Source organism: Toxorhynchites rutilus, chromosome 1, assembly GCF_029784135.1.
Source record: "Toxorhynchites rutilus septentrionalis strain SRP chromosome 1, ASM2978413v1, whole genome shotgun sequence".
Classification (NCBI taxonomy): domain Eukaryota; kingdom Metazoa; phylum Arthropoda; class Insecta; order Diptera; family Culicidae; genus Toxorhynchites; species Toxorhynchites rutilus.
In genome coordinates this window covers 168117359-168133208 of record NC_073744.1, presented here as the reverse complement: position 1 = coordinate 168133208, position 15850 = coordinate 168117359, and the positions used below count along the sequence as shown (strand labels likewise).

At 36.9% G+C, this 15850-nt stretch overlaps 1 protein-coding gene across 2 annotated transcripts in view; it reads right to left on the bottom strand.

The window, feature by feature from the left end:
* The window catches only part of LOC129781124 (probable phosphorylase b kinase regulatory subunit alpha), a 29773-nt gene that overhangs the window by 10964 nt on the left and 2959 nt on the right, over positions 1 to 15850 (bottom strand). The window contains exon 4 of one of the 2 annotated variants that reach the window (XM_055789157.1): positions 2460 to 2607. The exons of the other annotated variant lie outside the window; for it this stretch is intronic. Coding sequence (XP_055645132.1) covers positions 2460 to 2607 — 148 coding nt within the window. The remainder of the gene's footprint in view (positions 1 to 2459; positions 2608 to 15850) is intronic. 2 annotated transcript variants of the gene reach the window in all.

The window sequence follows — 15850 nt, the reverse complement described above, 5'->3', positions numbered from 1 at the left end:
ATGAAGTGACAAATTCATATATTCGGTAGGTTCGAATGCCTTTATATATTTAGAAATTGTTGAATAGATAAGTCTATCGTTCCAGTAAGGTAATCAGCTTCTGGGAGAGAAAGCGACGTTTATAAGCGTGATGCCGCAGTAGGTGCTATCAGCTCAACTTGTCGACCTTTTTTGCAGATTAGGCACACAATTCCATAAATACAATCTTGTGGCACCTTCTTCTCATCCTATGTTTTTGAGATACCCCGATGAAGCACCCTCTCTCTTCTGCATACTTCGAAAGCTCGCCACCGATTGTTTTTTTTTCTGCTTCTCAATCTCTTCCTTAAACTTCTGCAATTTAGGTGCTGGGATCGTGTCGTCGGATGTGAGCTCTCATAGGTCAATTTCTCTTCCGCCTATGTTTGCTGCGTCATCGTCGAGATTTTCCTCGTAATACTGCATACACCTGTTGACAACTTCGCCTTCGTTTGTAATTTTGAGTGTACAACTTAATTCGTACCGTTTTTTTCTGCATGAAAAACATATTTATTTAAATAATAAAATGAATTAATACATTATTCGAAGTATTGGTCATCGCTAGCCAATACTTTTTCCCATCTTTTTGGCAATTTTCAGATTCATCTTTAGAAGCCAAGGACGATTCCAGCTAATTTGATACCCTGATATGAAGCGTATTCCACTAAAAGGGTTCTGCATCGATCGAAAGAAATGGTAGTCAGAAGGGGCAAGGGGTGGAGTGTAAAGCGAGTGACCCAAAATTTCCCATCCACTTTTTTCCAAATGATTTTAAACTTGAACAGCAGTATGAGATCGAGCGTTGTTATGATAGAATATTATTGACTCGTATCTAGTCGCACAATCTGGACTTTTTTCGGCAACAGCTCGCTTTGAAAGAATCAATTGTTGCCTGTAAATATTTCCTTTGATCATTTGATCATATTTTATCAGCTAATGGGGGATCACACTATTTTGATCCCACCAAATACGGAGTATTACTTTGGCGTGGATATTCGGCTTGATGCCTCCGTGACCGAGAGGTTAGCGTCACACACTATTATGCTGGGGGTTCGGTTCAATTTCGGTTCTTCGTTTTGGATTATCGTAGTGAATCCATTTCTCGTCTCCGGTATCGATTCCGTGTAACAAAGGCTTCCTTTCTTGAACGGCCAAAGCAACATTTCAGACAAACAAAATCGCCATTCGACATCTCTCGCTTTCAATTCGTATGCAACATAATTTTCATGTTTTTGAAAGTATCCTGCGGCTCTGAGTCGTTGAAAAACAGCTTTTATAAACTACTCCCAACGATTCTGCAAGCTCTGTTTTTCTCTACTTCTTCGTCCCGAAACTTTTTCGGTTTACCCGGACGCTTTTTGTCTTTTAAATTAAAATTACCACTCTTAAATTGTCCTACAAAATCGGTCCCATGGTGCAGAGTCACCATGAACTTCCACAAGCAATCGATGCACTTCAGCTGCACTTTTCTTCTAATTGAAACAGAAAAACAAAACTTCCCGCAAATTGTGCTTATTTGCAAAGAAACCCGGCATTTGAACGCAATAAAAATTGAACTTGTTGTGCAAAACTCAAAACAATATTTGGTTGACAGATGTCGACACTTTCCGAATCAGCAAAAATCAGCTGTCGCCATCGACTATTGAAAGAAATGAGTTTAGTTTTAACAACATTCAGGTCCTTGTACATAACGGATCGCGGTATGAAGCCTTTATGTTTCTGATTCATCTACTCATAGAACTTCTGCATCTCATTCGAACGGTGCAACTGTTCTATTTCCTAACCATATCGATTCTCCTACTGGCACTATTTGCTCTGGAAATCAATGTCTGGCGATTTTGATTGACTTCTTAGTGTTACTCGTTCATTCATGTTCATTCATACAGCACTCTTTCCATGCTGCTTTCTTCGCGTTGAAACGCTTGAATATATGCTCGGTAAGAGATTGTCTCGATTTGCAAAATTTTTTCTCGGTGTGATAGTGATAGGGATTGTATCGACTTCTCGATATACATAATAGGTCCCTTTGTTTCTTGCTCCGTCTGGCTTAAACCGCTCCACCATTCAGATCATATTCACCTCCTGAAACAAGCAGAGGAAACCCCACTCAATTTAAGTAAATTTTTTTTAATGCCAAGCCAATCGGTAATAAGAGACCCCATTCGAAAAACAAACAAAAAACACCCACAGACACAACAGCAAAACATGATAGTATAGGGATGATATCTGCTTCTGAAACCCAGAATTGAAAACGATAACACAGCGCACAGACAAAAATGAATCAGATAAACGTGACAAGAGCGATAACATGAGATGCAGATGAGATGACATTCGGCGCAGGATGCGTAAACATGACAATAGATGATAGCAGATGAGAGTGTAATGTGTGGGATGCGAGCGATCGAATGATGGAAAGAGCTATGAGTGGCAACAATAATTACCTATCGACCAGTGGGTGGCAGTCAGCGTGATCGTTGGTCGACCAAGCAGATGGCGCCAGCTTATGCTGAGGAACGCGAGCACGTCCATAAAATTGCTGACCATCAGTGCCGGGTCGCGGGACGTGTAATACTCGTCATGATCAAAGGTCTATGGCGTGGTGGATTGGCGCGTTTTTATTATTTTTTAATTAATGGGGGAACAACAGTGCATCGTCATCATCACCAATCGATTAGATGATAGGTTGATTGATTGATTAATTGGTGGTTTTCGAATGAGTCGTAGGTGAGTAGTGGTGGCGACCATGGTCGATTCCAGCGTAGGTGGTATGTTTTTTTGTATTATCGGGGAATGTCGTTTTTGAGAATGCCAGCCAATTGAAGATAGATGAAATAAAAAGAAAGAAAAACGAAAAATACTAATCAAAGCTAGAGAAAAGCTACCACCCAAAGTGTCAGCGTTTTCAGTAATGTGTATCTTTACGCCTGTTGATTGAATTGATGCTCGCTTATTCACGAGAAGCTGATGAAAGACTTCGAACGAATGTAGATTTTCCCACCGAGAACGAATCGCAGGTTGGCAACGAGATGACAACTGGTTATGAGTGCCTTACGATGAATAGAGAACGCATCGCATGTGGAATCGTTACGACCGATTCAAGAGTGGAGCGGAGATCGGAGAGCAGATCAACGTTCTGCTCATTGTCCGAGCTCCACCTTTTAGGCAGCCTATACTCTAGCCTGAAGGACAGAACCTACATCTAAGCATAACTAATTTTGTATAAAAAGCCAAAAGGGAAAAAAGGATAGATAGCCAAAGCCTATTAGATTAATAAGTAAGAAAGAAAAAAAAACAACTAAAAAAAACTCGAATTAAAACAAAATCGAACGTAAGTGCAGAATTAGATAACGAACAGTGAAGGAGAAATATACAAAGAACAGATACTCCGGACCTAGCGAAATCAGTGATTTGTTTTTGCAGGTAAATAATTCATGTACTTGAAGTATGTACTTCGCTGTGTTGATCGCACAGAAGCTCGATGTGGTCGCTGTTCAGTCAGACCGGACTAAGTAACATGTGCTCCCGTGGCCGAGTGGTTAGCGTCACACCTAACATGCCGGGGGTTCGGATTCAATTTCTGGTTCTGGTCGGGGGAATTTTTCGTCAAAGAAATTTCCTCCGACTTGCACTGTGGTCACCCGTATTCCAGAGCTTGCCACTGGGAATGCATTCAAGACATAGAAATCTCAACTAAGTACCGTCGTGCGGAGCTTCTTTTGAAATGCGGGGCTACTTTTGACAATTTAGATTTTCAATAATTTCTTATGAAATTACATTTTTTTTAAATGTATTATCTGTGACAATTCATTCATACAATACCTTTCTACCATTTTACGTTGGCTGTTTCTTTTTACCGCAACTACTCCTTGTCAGAAAATTAAAAAGCTCCAAACATCTAGCGGTAGTGATTTGAAGCTCCAGAAACAATGTTTCCGGATACATTGTTCCTACAATCGCAAAATGCCTTTCAGCCATCTTGGAAGTTGTATGTAAACAATCTGCAATATTTTGCAATATGTTTTTTCGCTTCTTGTGTGTGGAATTTTTTTGGTGGCAATAAGAGCATTGGAAAGTTGAAAGGTAAGTCTTTTACGGTTAAAGTTAGGTTTGTAATATACTCTATCTCATTATATGTTTCAGCTCAAGAGAATAAATCGACTCTCGGTGTCGGTCGGTGATGGAGATATTTTTCCGGCGTTTTGCAGTTAAAGACGTCGGTTAATTGTTCGATTAATTCAAATAATCGAATATCTGAAATTTTAATCGAGTAATTTTGTATCAAATAATGAAAAATCTAAATATGAATACATCGAATAATAATTAAAGTAATCGCGATTAATAAAAGAGGGAATATTTTTTTTCAAAAAAAAACAGTGCAAAATTTGTCTAACCGTCGGTGTTCCGTCGAAATTCATCGAATATGCTAAACCATTTACGGTTGAAGCATAAAAATGATTCCCTGCTGGTGGAGGATACTGGGAAGAAAAATTCAGGGTCTGCAGGAGTAACATGCGGACTTGAAGAACTGGTGGTCTAAACTCCCGTTATAAAAATAAAAAATAAAAGTATTCAAACTCCGGATGCCAGGGAAAATATACCATACCAGTGGTCAATGATTCTATAAATATACTTCTATTGAACTAGTGGGTAGGGGCTGTCCACATACCACGTGGACAATTTTAGGGGGGGTAGGGGTTACAAAAATGTCCACGTTTGTCCACGGTGAGGGGGGAGGGGGTCTGTATCACATCCACGTGGACACTAATAAATATTTTGAAATATATATATATATATATATATATATATATATATATATATATATATATATATATATATATATATATATATATATGTGTTCACAAATATAAGAAAAATATTCTGCATTGCAAGCAAATCTATACGTATTTCTGCTGTCTGATAGCACTGCGCGGTGGAAATTCTATATTTATACATATTGTTGAAATTTTTGCCGAAATTTGTATTCAGAGAGTATCGCACATGAGCTGAGAGCTATCGATTTGTTTTAATTGATTTTAAAGAATCTTACATTATCTTTATCGATCAGAATTGGGACGCTATTATCGGCAGGATTCAGATACCACTAAAGCATGTTGGAATGTTGTAATATTAATAAAACATGACATTGTTTTCGATGTTTCGTTTCAGTTTCCGCTCTCAATGTAAAAACCGCTTCGTTTATGTTATTCAAGAACTCGAACAACAAATTCATTCACGTGGACCTATTTTTAGAGAAGTCTTCCTAGCAGCGATGCTCTTCTTCGGTGAATTATAATATTTTGTGGAATACGCTTCTAGTTATTGGGTAGTCCAGCAAGTTTGGGTGCGCAGCTGATGATAATCGAATCGAGACGCTGATGAAGAATAATCCTCGGTATACGACACATCAATTAGCAGGTTCCTTACAAGTATCTATGTTCATGAGCACCTGGTGAAACTAGATTAAGAAACGCTACAATGTATGAGTTCTACACCTATTGACCGAAAACATGAAATGGATCGTATCAACAACTCGCTTCATAAATGCAATGAAAACTCGCAGTTTGAAGCAAATAGTGTCAGGCGAAGAAAAATATTATCCTTTACAACAATGTTGAGCGAAAAAAAAATCTTTGAGGTGAGCGAAATGAACCATCATTAGATATCTCCAAAACCGATCTTCACCTGCAGAAAGTCATTCTTTGTGTCTAGTAAAAAAAAATTCTGAATTATAAGCTTCTACCAAACATCCAATCGATAAACTTCAACAAGCACTATTCGTAACTAAACGAAGCAAAATCGTCAATCTAGAACAAACGTTCAGAATTGGCCAAGGCATCCTCTTCCAGAATAATGCCAAACGTCATATTTCTTTGGAAGCCCCTCCAGAAATTTTTAGAGTTTGACTAGGATGTGATAGTCTACCCGCTATCATCAGATATTGCAATTTTTGTGCATCACTTGTTTAGACCCCCAATAAAAAAATATTGAAGGTCAAAAATTTTGGTTGCGCGTTCGCTTAGTAAGCGATCGATCGTGAGTTTAAAACTCAGGGTCCTCAATTGACCATCTTTGTGTTGTAACAGAATAACTACGTCCACGCAACAATTATCAGCGATGGAGATCGATCCACGGCCGAAATAAGATCGATTCATCCTTAGGGGCTGTCCACATACCACGTGGACAGAAAAAGCATGATTTTCGACACCCCCCTCCCCCTCCGTGGACAAGCGTGGACATTCCTTATACCCCTCCCCTGTTGTCCACGTGGACATTTCTCCGGCTTTGAGGAAAAAATTAAGAAATTCAATTTTTTTCGCTTAAATTTCATTTCAAGTTTGTTTCTATTTTCTATTCCATATTTTTATTGATAAAAATTATAGCCTTACCAATGGTAACGATTTGTCATGAAATCTTCGATTTTTTTTTCAACATTGTCCGGGAGCTCATTATTTTCTTCCGAATTCATTCACTTTAGCTCCATATCCATATCAAAATATCGATGAACACACACACACAACACACAATGAAATTAAGCACTTTGTTTGAAAACAGAATTTTCTCGTCTAAACATCAATGACTTTCACTCTTACAGGTTCGGTAGTGCCTGATGGCTACAATGAACCTAGTAAAAACAAAACATCTGCAGTATCATCGTGATCGATGATTCCGTTGACCTACAACCCTTAATTGATAAATCATGTTAAATATTGTCCTGAAAAATTCGTGCCGATTCTAAGGAAAAAACCAAAATCATATTTTTGTAGACATACATCTTTTCGATCATAGATGCACCGTTTTTTCCTGAATATTTCAGCATGTAACTTGAGAATTCCATCCTCTCAGAACTTATGCTGTGCAGTAAGTTGAAGTTCTTACAAGAATCTTAACAGTTAATAATCTGAAGATGCAATATCTGGTGAGTAGAGCAGGTGGAGTTTTAGAAGTGCCCAAGAAGCGTTCTGGATCGTTGATTTTAATACGTTCAGCTGCTAGCAGTACTTATTGCAATTCATCGAAACTAGTTGCTTGGTAGCGGCACATGATACAGATTTCCTTCCAGTCCAGTCCAGTCCTTCAAGCGCAAACCTGCTTCGGGGTTCCATTCACTTGCAGATTTTTTTGTACACTCAACATTCTTGTGAATGATTTGCCCTTCACAATTCGCTACAAATATGTTTATCCTTGCGTTTATGAAACGAATCACAGATTGAGATAAGTCCCTTCAAGTGTTTTTCGGTAAAATAAACCCTTATTCCAGAATCCGGTCGGATTTGATATTAGCAATGTTGCGTTCTTTTTTTATTCTAGTCTAGAAATTTGAAAAAAATCAATTTTTTTCTTCATATTTCTTTAATTCAGACTTTTAAAAATATACCATAGAAGAGACTTTTCGAAAATCTCATTATTTACGAAGTTATAGCCATTTTAGCGATGCGATATCTTATCTAGTACGGCCATAACAATTAACTTCAAACGCGTTTTTCTCGAAACATGTTTTTGCAAACTGGCTTACACGATATCTCAAGTTCTACTTATCCGTTTATATGAATACAATCTGTATGCATCTCTCTATCCCATGAACCTATAAAAAATCATAATTTCGTAACTTTACTATTTTAAAAAAAATCAAGAAACTCGAAAAAAATGTTTTGAACAGCATTTTTTTCCTCAAATTTCCGCCATTTTATCAAAAAACACGTTTTTGACTTGTCCGAGGTTCATGCGATAGTGACATCTTTACTGATTCAGAATCTGTTCGATTTGTTTGTTTCAGATAAGCAGAAGGGCTGAAATCGTGTACGCCATGGCATAACTTTTTTTGAGCCACCTCACTTGATCAGCTTCTAATTATGAATATATATTTTTTTCCGTTCAGTTCTTGTTTTATTGTTGAATGATAGATGAACAAATAGTGATATAATGGATGGTAAAAATATTCTTTGTTTTACTTTTTCGGAGCTCGAAAAAACGTCCGAAAATCGTATCTCTATCCCTCTTAATCTGATCGAGTCAAATCCTATCAAATCCTATCAAATGTTGCAACCTTGAAATGCAGAGTGCAAAACTTTATCTCGTTCGGATTGCGATACGTCAAATCCGATCGGGTTCCGTAATATGGGTTAATATGTAGCTCATGCGTTGTAGCGTTTTTCGTGATGTTTCGTTTCTCATGAACGGTGATTTTCGACATCTGTAGCGAATCTACCAATTCATGTGCATCAAGGATTAATCTTAATAATTGTCTCGATTTGATTGCCAGCAGTAGAAGCATGAACTCTCCAGACAACTCAAAAGAAGCGTATTACAAAAATTACCAGACATCAATGAAAAACAACATCATTGCAGGAAATAGATCTGCAGAGATACGGCCCTTACACTCATGGAAGAATTTGTTGTTCGTATCAATGTTCAGAAATCCTTGAGAGTTCTCGAAAAAAAAACCAAACAGTTTTGTTATCAAGAGCAAAAGTTGAATTCAACCCGCATCTAAGTCGTGATTTTTAATACTACAAAAAATCCAACATTCTTTGTGTTTTTGGTTGTCTTTATCCTGACAGATTTAATGGCCCTCTATTACCGATTGGAATAAATTGATGAATCCTAGTTCATGTACGTTACCTTCAAAATATACATTTCAGGAAAGAGGTTCAGTCATATGAAAAAATATGGATGTTTGACCGACCAGCACTCTCAGGCAGTTCAGTCTTTTTATTGATGAATACTGAGTACTCAGGGCGGGCGTGAAGTTAAAAAAATCGTGTAAATACAAAACAGATCTAATTAAATTTTGACTTTCAACTTGAATGCTTTACTTTAAAAAATACTTAACGTGTCTACGTTGACATTATTAAAACCCCTCCCCCCTCACCGTGGACAAACGTGGACATTTTTGAAACCCATACACCCCCTAAAGTTGTCACGTGGTATGTGGACAGCTCCTTACAACTGCACTGCTCTGCAAGAAACATCGGGCTGTTGTTCTATTAATAACACAACAATGATCATATTAACTGTGTCCGCTGTCCGGTGGTCCAGCTGGACAATGGAAGAACAGATAGAGTACTCTTACGCCTTAATGGCTATTGTATAATGTATTGTAAAAGGAATACTCTTACACCTAATATGGCAACTGTGTCATGCGCTATTTATAGATTTGACAAAAAAAATGTGACATGTACACGATAAAATGCTAATGAACCTAAATAAATAAACAAATGGGATAAAAAAAAAAGAATTACGACTCATTGGACACAGTTTTTTAACGAGAAAACAAAGAAGTTCTGCGATGATAAATTCTGCAAGTTGCATGAAGAATGATGAATGATCGGCAATTTTGGAGTTGAACTCGCCAAAACTACATAGCACAACACAACATGTTTATATCCTCATACATGTTATGATTTTCAATCACTGTATTCCAACTACGAAGCACTTGATTTCATTGTCTTATTCTCTTGAAAACTCACAGTTCAGCCAGTTTGCGTCGGTTTATGATAGAAAATGTCCGAGATTAGATTTACATGTGATGTTTTGCTATAACGTAAATATTATGTTTTATAACGTGATCACATGGTAAATGAAATTTGGAAGGAAACAAACAGCAATACGAATAGCTTCACGAGTTGTTGTCCCCCAAAGCTTCAAAGAATTGAGAAGAAATTGCCTCTGTTAATTATGTTCACATGTTTATAATGTACAAACATATAATAGAGAATAGAAACAAACATAAACTTAAATTTAAGCGCAATTCAGCTATTTTTACGATTATTTTTTTCCAAGAAATGGAGAAATGTCCACGTGGACAACAGGGGGAGGGGTATAGACAATGTCCATGTTTGTCCACGGTGGGGGAGGGGGGTGTCTGAAATCGTAGTTTTTCTGTCCACGTGGTATGTGGACAGCCCCTTATAGGGAAAAAGCAGAAAAATACACACAAATGAGCTATTTCAACAACATTCGAAGAATAGGTAATTTTGAACAACCATTTTATGTTGGTACAATAAAAATATTGTGCATCATTTTCATGTTGTGCTCTTTTTTCAATCGTCCTCAAAAAATCATGAAATGGCAAATTTATCAATATACTGAAGTACCATTTCATTCAAGAACCATTATTCTGCACCATGTTTATTTCAAAATTATATTTAATGTAACTTTTAAAATTATGACATCATTTATTTTATTATAAATCACTGTTCGTTTTGATTACAAGAAATAAATATTCGCTCGATTAATCGAATACTGAAAGCCAATTAAAAGTTTAAATTTAAAAATGACCCCACGATTAATCGAATAAACGGAAAATTTAGACATCTCTATTTGCAGTCAAATCCCTTTTCACAGTCCTCTGTATATTTATACCGTTTCCTCTCGCGCACTTATTGACGACACGGTCACACCTTTAGTTCACACATCTTGGACCAGAGCTGCAATTTGTCATTGTCGCTGCATATATTTGGGCTACTATGACGACCATTGCAACATTACCACCAAACGACGTGCCACAAAATATAAACCGACAAAACAAATTCCTCACTCTTCGATACTAAATAGTTTGTCAGAGTGTGTTGACAACCAAAACATGTTGCAAGTCAGTGCCATATGATCGTCAAGACGGGAAATATTATGTCACTTGATGTAATGGAAGTTTACATGTTTACCAGGGTCAATTTGTTTACGTTGGGCCACCTGAATACCATTCTTATACGTTATCGCGTGTTCGACATAGTATTTACTTCAGTAAATACAGGGAACAACAACCGGAACGAAAATCGAACCTTTGCTCGATGAGAATAAAATGCAGTCTCCGACAATCATCAATTCGATGCTGACAATTATACCGCCTACTTGGTCGGTCAAAACGTATTGACGAAGCTCAGTAACAGGCAAACAAGCCCCGGGCAAGGGGATATGATCCGCGAGTCAAGATGTGCTACAAATTTACCTGTCATTGCCAAACCTATCAAATTACTCGGCGAACTCAAGGCAAATCTATGGAACAAGGTGCGCCCATTCGCTAACTAAAAAAAGAATTGTTTTTTGAAAAAAAATTTTATGTGAAATGTAATGATCATGATGATCACAAGGGTCTGAATGATAATATAAAACGTAGAACCCTAGGTTGATCACTTGAAATGTAGTATTATATTATAATGTAAACCAACTTAAGAAATTGAAAGAATTTAAGTGAAATAAAAGGGTTTGAATGAATTCTGCATTATTTCAATAATTTCAGTTGTATTTAGCTGCTGCTCATGCTTTATTCGAAAATTTGCGTTTTGCGTGCGGAAAAACTGAAGCGTTTGCCGAATAAAACGTTCTATTGAATAGAGTTCACAAACCGTGCACAAGTGTATTATGTTTTGTTTACAGGTAATTCGTAAATTTTTAGCTTTACTTTTCAGCCGAAGAACACAGCTATCACCGCACTAAAATACCTTCTTTACATCTGGCTTAAAACGCACGTAAACGTAAACGTCATATTTAACTCGAAACAATCGTTAAATTCGTGAAAATTTAAAGAAGGTAGTTTTGAAATCTTATAAATAGTATGTAGATTTTTAAGTTATTCGATTACTTAAAACACGTAGTCCTGACGCTTACTTAGCCATTTGGTTGTATATTTCCAAATATTTTACAACACAATAATCACAAAAACTCACCATTATAATATAAAATCAGCATCAAACACAATTTCAGTTTCATATTTTTTCACAATTTTCGAGGAAACGTATTACTCTATTACATAGAATACATATTGAATACAGAAAAGTAAATTTTCATTCATTATTTTTTGTTCTAGAAGTGTGTTAATTTCGTCCTTAATTTCGTTTTCCAAATGGCGCAAATCATTATGGTGCCTTCAACGCAAAGACAATAAATGAAACGCTTGCAGCGTAAAACGTAATGAATATAATGAATATAGCAATGAGTATTTCATAAAGTATCAGTATATTCCACAAATTGTGCTCAATCGTCTTAATTTACTTTTGTGTATTTTTTAAATGGCTGCAGAAAACCACTTCACGTTTTGACCCACCTGGTAGTATGTTAAGTGCCTTGTTTTACACCAGCTTGAGAGTTTGGCAGTTCTCGCGAGTGACAGTGGTCGCAAATTGCATTTGCGACCCGGACATGTTTGACGCTGTCAAATCCTATGTGCTAGTATACGGATGCCCTCAGGCTGCAGGCAAATTGTTGCATGGTACTCCGTCAGTCACCATTTGACCAACATTTTTGTCAGTAGGATGTGACTAACGTGGGTCGTCAGTTGTCAGTAGAGATGGGCAAATCAGCTCATCATGGTGAGCGGCTCAGAGCCGTTCAGCTCATACAAGTGAGCTGCTCATTTGGAACAGCTCTTCAGCTCAGTTGAATTTTGCAGTTGTCCACACAATTGCATATGAAACGTAATCACCATGCGACATTGCATAGTGTGCATTTTTTTAATAGACGGAAAGCAAAAAATAAACGAATTTATTTTGTAATTGTACAAAAACTAAAACTGATATGAATTCTAATAATATAATATACAACAAATACTGAATGCTGAAATCCAACATAGAAGATGCTTAGGATATGCTGAACTTAAACAACTGAAAAACCAGCAGTAGCCAAATAGAATGCCTCCAGGAATATTGGCCGAGACAACGTTTTTTGAAAAAAAAACCATCGAGATTTTTTTTTGCATCCGAGGATATAAAAATAAATCCACTAATAGGTGCAACGAGAAATAATTATTCGCGATCACAAAGGTAACAAAAGGACCAGTATCAATCATCAACAATAATGCCGGGTGGTTTCCTGAATTGTTTTGATTCAGCACGCGGAAATAAATGTATGTGTTTCCATAGTAATGTTTAAATAACAATGTAATATATTAAATTTATTTACAAGCATATAATAATGTGCATTATTTTGTTTGGACATATAAGAAAAATTTAATGAATTAACGAACGATTGCATGTCTTCAAAACAAAAACATTTTTTCCTATCTGGCATCTCTGCTAAAGCTAAAGTACGAAGAGAGATACACGAAAACAAACTGACGTCATGCCATGAAGCGCGGGAGACGAAAAATCCTTTCGCGTCTTGCAATTCACACTCTCTGTAGCTTTTGCGCTCCACAGTTATGCAGCTCAACAGCTCAATAGCTCTTGAGCTCAACAGCTCAACAGCTCAACAGCTCATCAGCTCATCAGCTCAACAGCTCAATAGCTCATCAGCTCAACAGCTCAATAGCTCATCAGCTCAACAGCTCAACAGCTCATCAGCTCCAGCTCCGTAATGAGCTGATGAGCTGCGTTTTTTTGATTGCGAGCCGATCCGAATCCGCTCACTATGATGAAGCGATTCGAATGAACAGCTCATGAGCGGATGGCACATCTCTAGTTGTCAGTGACATTGATGAAAAAATGCAGCTCTGGTCTGGACATCAGAAAGTTTTTACTGAGACGGAAGAATTATTATCGTTTTCGGACCCTCTCGGCTGCTTGTCCGAGTGGGGCTTTCCCGTTGGAACCGTTGATCTGGGGAAAATAGTTCGAATTTATTTGATAAAGCAGGAAAGAAAAGTGCCAACTTTCGTAAGCAACAAACCTTCACGGGACTGGGTGGCACGATTACTTCGCGATCACCAGCAACTGAGCAAACGTAATAGCACGTGAAATAATCGCAGAGTACATGGCCAACTAGAAGGAATCTCTGGAAGGTGTTCCGGCTTCCAATATTTTTAATAACGACGAGACGAATTCGTCAGGTGATCTGGGCAAGAAGCCTGCTATCTGTAAGCGTGACTTAAAATACTTTGAGAACGTGAGGAACTTCAGTAAATCTGATAGCCTGAAGCCCGAGACGATAGGAGACTCATTCAAACAATCTCTGAAGGAACAGCGTAACGACGTGATCGGCTGTCCAGTTGGACCTCAACCGAAAAAAAGATTATAGGTTTCTCCTGGAAAAAGTGTTTCTCCTGATGAAATTCCAAAACGTAATTTGAAACCCAAATCTAAGACACCAGGTAAAAGGGGACTAAAGCCCAAAATCACCTCGTTGTGAAATACCTTGATATAATAACAAATTTAATTTTGAAAAATTCGTTTAAATGCACAGATATATAGCGATCCATAATTCCTTGTTTCAAAAAATGTTAATTTATCATTATCCTATGTATTTGGGGTGATTTTTAATTTTTAAATGGCTATGTCAAAAGCAGCCTCCAACTTATACAACCAAACTATTTTTGATCGCTCAACCAAAGTCATATTTCTCGATTAAATTAGCCTTTATTTTATACAAATGTCATCTATACATCCACGTTAAATATATGCTTAAATTGTTAAAATTCACATTCGAAAATTAGAGTTAAATGAACTCTTTGAGTTATATATACTATATGTACTTGGTCCACTATGAGTGAACAATTCATTTTTGATGAAATCATATCATTTATTCAGTGGATTTCAAGCTGTATAATTTTCTCCATTGAACATTTACAATGAAACAAACTGGTTTCATGGCTTGAAACAGTAGTTAAATTACCAAAAATAATCGATTATCATCACTTGAAAATTGCTCAACAAAATTACGAACTTTCGGAACATTCTATTTAGATAAAATCATAATGTCATATGAGAGTTAAAAGGTTTGCTATCTGTTTTCAGAATAATGGTTTATATTTCTCTAAAAATGGCGAATGTGTGTGCTAATGTATGAAAATTGACTCAAACTCATAATCGTACGCTGGTTGAAATTTCAACTCGATTTCGAAAGGGTTGGCCAATTTCCGAATTCCATCATTAGTGTGGTATCCCTTGTTCATTGCAACTATTTTTAGCTGTCTTTAGCCATATCTACGAGTTTTTTTTGTGTTCGGGAGGAATATTCATCAATTTTGCATCAAGCGGTTTTTGAAAACGTTTTTTTTAGAAATTTAATGGTTTCTAGATTTCCTACACAGATAACATCCTCAGTTTTTTACTGAGATTGATGTCGGAAGATTGTGTTCACGTAAACATTCTGATCCATTACATTGTAAACATTCTGATCCATTAAACCATCGATAAAAACCAAATTAAGCAAACAAAAAGTTTGGAATGTGCCTAGGAAGGGTAGCTTGAATGCCCTAGCACAGAGGGACAAACCGTTTCTAAGCAAAAAAAAATCAGTAACTCCAATCTAATTATTCCAAACAGCATGAAACACATCAATGTCTTATTGGTAAGATGTCATTTCCATAGATGGGTCCTAATTTGGAATGGAAGAGGCCATCGATGAATTAAACGTAAAAAAAATCTGAAAGCAACATTTAGACACTGTGGTGGTGGAGGGATGGTATGAAGGTGTATGTATGAGCAATTTGGTTTTCATCGATGGTGTATTGGATCAGAATGGTTACGTGAACATCCTGAAGGAAAATATGAAGCAAAGTGTCAACAAAATGTGATAGAATCGAGGATTCAAGTTTTGCTAAGACAATGACCCAGAGCTCAAGACATATGAAGTTCGCACATGGTGACATTACAATTACTCAAAAGTAATTAATATTCCTCCACAATCTTCCGACATCAATCCCAGTAAAAAACTAAGGAAGTTATCTGTGTAGGAAATTCAGAAACCATTAAATTTCTGGAAATTATTGTTTTTAAAACCACCTTATGAAAAAATTGATAAATATTCCTCCCGAATACACAAAAAAATCGTAGATAAGGCTGAAAACAGCTAGAGATAGTTGCAATGAACAAGGGATACCATACTAATGATGGGATTAGGAAATTGCCCAACGCCTTCGAAATCGAGTAGAGATTTCAATTAGCGTACGATTATGAGTTTG